Raw genomic sequence first — 2,276 nt, forward strand, 5'->3', positions numbered from 1 at the left:
CACACACACACACACACACACACACACACACACAAAAAAAAAACATGATTGTTATCTTTTTGTGATTTTATTTTGGAATGGAAAAAACAACAAACAAATACACAGATTCTGTCTGATATGTACTGTTAATTACACTGTTACAGAAATTAGTCAAGATTTTCTTTACACCTATCTAACCAAACACTCTCTGTTTATGCTGAGGACAATGTCTTCTTTGGTGTTTCTGATTTGTGGGGTGCCTCAGGCCTGTATACTCGTGTTTTTTCTTTGAAATATTCTTCCTTTGGGCCCTTTGATACAACAGTTTAGGTGTATATCTTATCAATGTTATGCTGATGATAGTCAACTTTATCTATCTTTAAAGCCTGGTGATTTTATTGGATGTAGCTGTTCTCCATACCTGCCTAGTTATCTAAATTTTCTTCCTCKGAATCACAGTAAAGACTATATAAGGACAACAACACAAGTAATCCCTCAGGCTTATTATTTTTAAACTGAGCATCATTTATCTCTGAGTTTTGACAATGTCTATTAACTAAACATGCAACAAAGCAAGCTATTTTATCTTATGTATGTTGTTTTTCTTCTCTAGGAATGTCTAGAATTCTTCAACATTCCCGAGGCTAGATCAGCACATTTCTTTCTTATGGACAAAAGATGGAACCTCATCCATTACAACAAGGTAGAGTTGGTATTTGTTGAACTACTAAAGTTGAGTTACTAAAATTAGACTTTTTTGGCAAAAATGTCCAATCCCAATTCTAATTAAGTTGGAACGTTGTGTAAAACATAAATAAAAACAGAATACCATGATCTGCAAATMCTTTTCAACCTATRTTGGATTGAATACACTACAAAGACACAATATTTAATGTTGAAATGGTGAAAATTTATTGGCCTTTGTAAATATTCCCTCATATTGAATTTGAGGCCTGCAACAYGTTCCAAAAGAAGCTGGAACAGGGGCATCAAAACACTGTGAAGGTTGAGGAAAGCTCAAAAACACCTGTTTGGAGCACTCCACAGGTGAACAGGTTATTTTGAAACAGGTTTGTGTCATGATTGGGTATAAAGGGAGCATCCCCAAAAGGCTCAGTATCACTTTGTGAACAACTGTGTGAGCAAATAGTCCAAAAGTTTAAGAASAAAGTTTCTCAATGYACAACTGCAARGTATTTAGGGATTTCATAATTTTTGGTCCATAATATGATAAATGGTAAAWGGGYTGTACATWTAGCWTCTTTCTRTCCAACCAGGACACTCAAAGCACTTCACACTACAATCTGTGCCCTCATTCACCCATTCACACAGCAYTCTATTAGGTCTCTACAAAGCTAACATGTACAATCATCTATGGAGACTAATCAGTGCCAGTCACATTCATACACTGATGGGACACACATCAGAGGCATTAGGGGTGAAGTATCTTGCCCAAGGACACAACTGAGACAGCTGTAATGGGGGRYCTAACTGGCAACCTACWGGTTCCAGGACGACTCCCCTAACCACTCTGCCACAGCCGCCCACAATGTTCATCAAATATCATCAAAAGATTCAGAGAATCTGGACAAATCACTGYAAGTAAGAGACAAGGCMGAAAACCARCATTCAWTGCCCRTAACCTTTGATCCCTCAGRCATTAAAAACAATCATTCTGTAACAAATATTAGCACATGGGCTYAGGAACACTTCAGAAAACCATTGTCTGTGAACACAGTTCGTCTCTACATCTTCAAGTGAAAGTTAAAACTCTACCATGCAAAACCAAAGCTGTATATCAAAATCCAGCAACACCACCAGCTTCTCTGGGCCCGAGCTCATCTGAGATGGACTGACGCAAAGTGGAGAAGTGTCCTGTGGTCTGATGAGTTCCACATTTCAAATTGTTTTAGAAATCATGAATGTCATATCCTCTGGGTCAAAGAGGAAAAGGACTGGTCTGGATTGTTATCGGCAAAAAGTTCAAAAGCCAACATCTCCGATGGTATGGGGCTGCATTAGTGCCCATCGCAGGGGTAACTTGCACATCAGTACTCAAATGCTTATTGAGTATTGTTAAAAGGTAAGATGATTTAACACAGTGGTAACATGCCCCTCTCCCAGCTTTTTTGGAACCTGTTTCAGGCATCAAATTCACAATGAGGGAATATTTGAAAACAAAGTTTATCTGATTTGATTTGATTTATTTATTTAACAGGAAAAGATTATTAAAAATCAAGCCTGACTCAGCATAATTGCTGTTTTACAGCAGGTTCCTGTTCTGCAGCACATAAAAC

The 2,276-nt window shown here is 37.8% G+C and overlaps 1 protein-coding gene across 18 annotated transcripts in view; it reads left to right on the top strand.

The window, feature by feature from the left end:
• The window catches only part of unc80 (unc-80 homolog (C. elegans)), a 100,556-nt gene that overhangs the window by 70,555 nt on the left and 27,725 nt on the right, over window positions 1-2,276 (top strand). For all 18 annotated transcript variants that reach the window (XM_014016077.1, XM_014016087.1, XM_014016081.1 and 15 more), the window contains one exon: window positions 593-682. In XM_014016077.1, the coding sequence (XP_013871531.1) occupies window positions 593-682 (90 nt within the window). The remainder of the gene's footprint in view (window positions 1-592; window positions 683-2,276) is intronic.

The sequence above is a fragment of the Austrofundulus limnaeus genome, unplaced genomic scaffold (assembly GCF_001266775.1).
Source record: "Austrofundulus limnaeus strain Quisiro unplaced genomic scaffold, Austrofundulus_limnaeus-1.0 Scaffold138, whole genome shotgun sequence".
Classification (NCBI taxonomy): domain Eukaryota; kingdom Metazoa; phylum Chordata; class Actinopteri; order Cyprinodontiformes; family Rivulidae; genus Austrofundulus; species Austrofundulus limnaeus.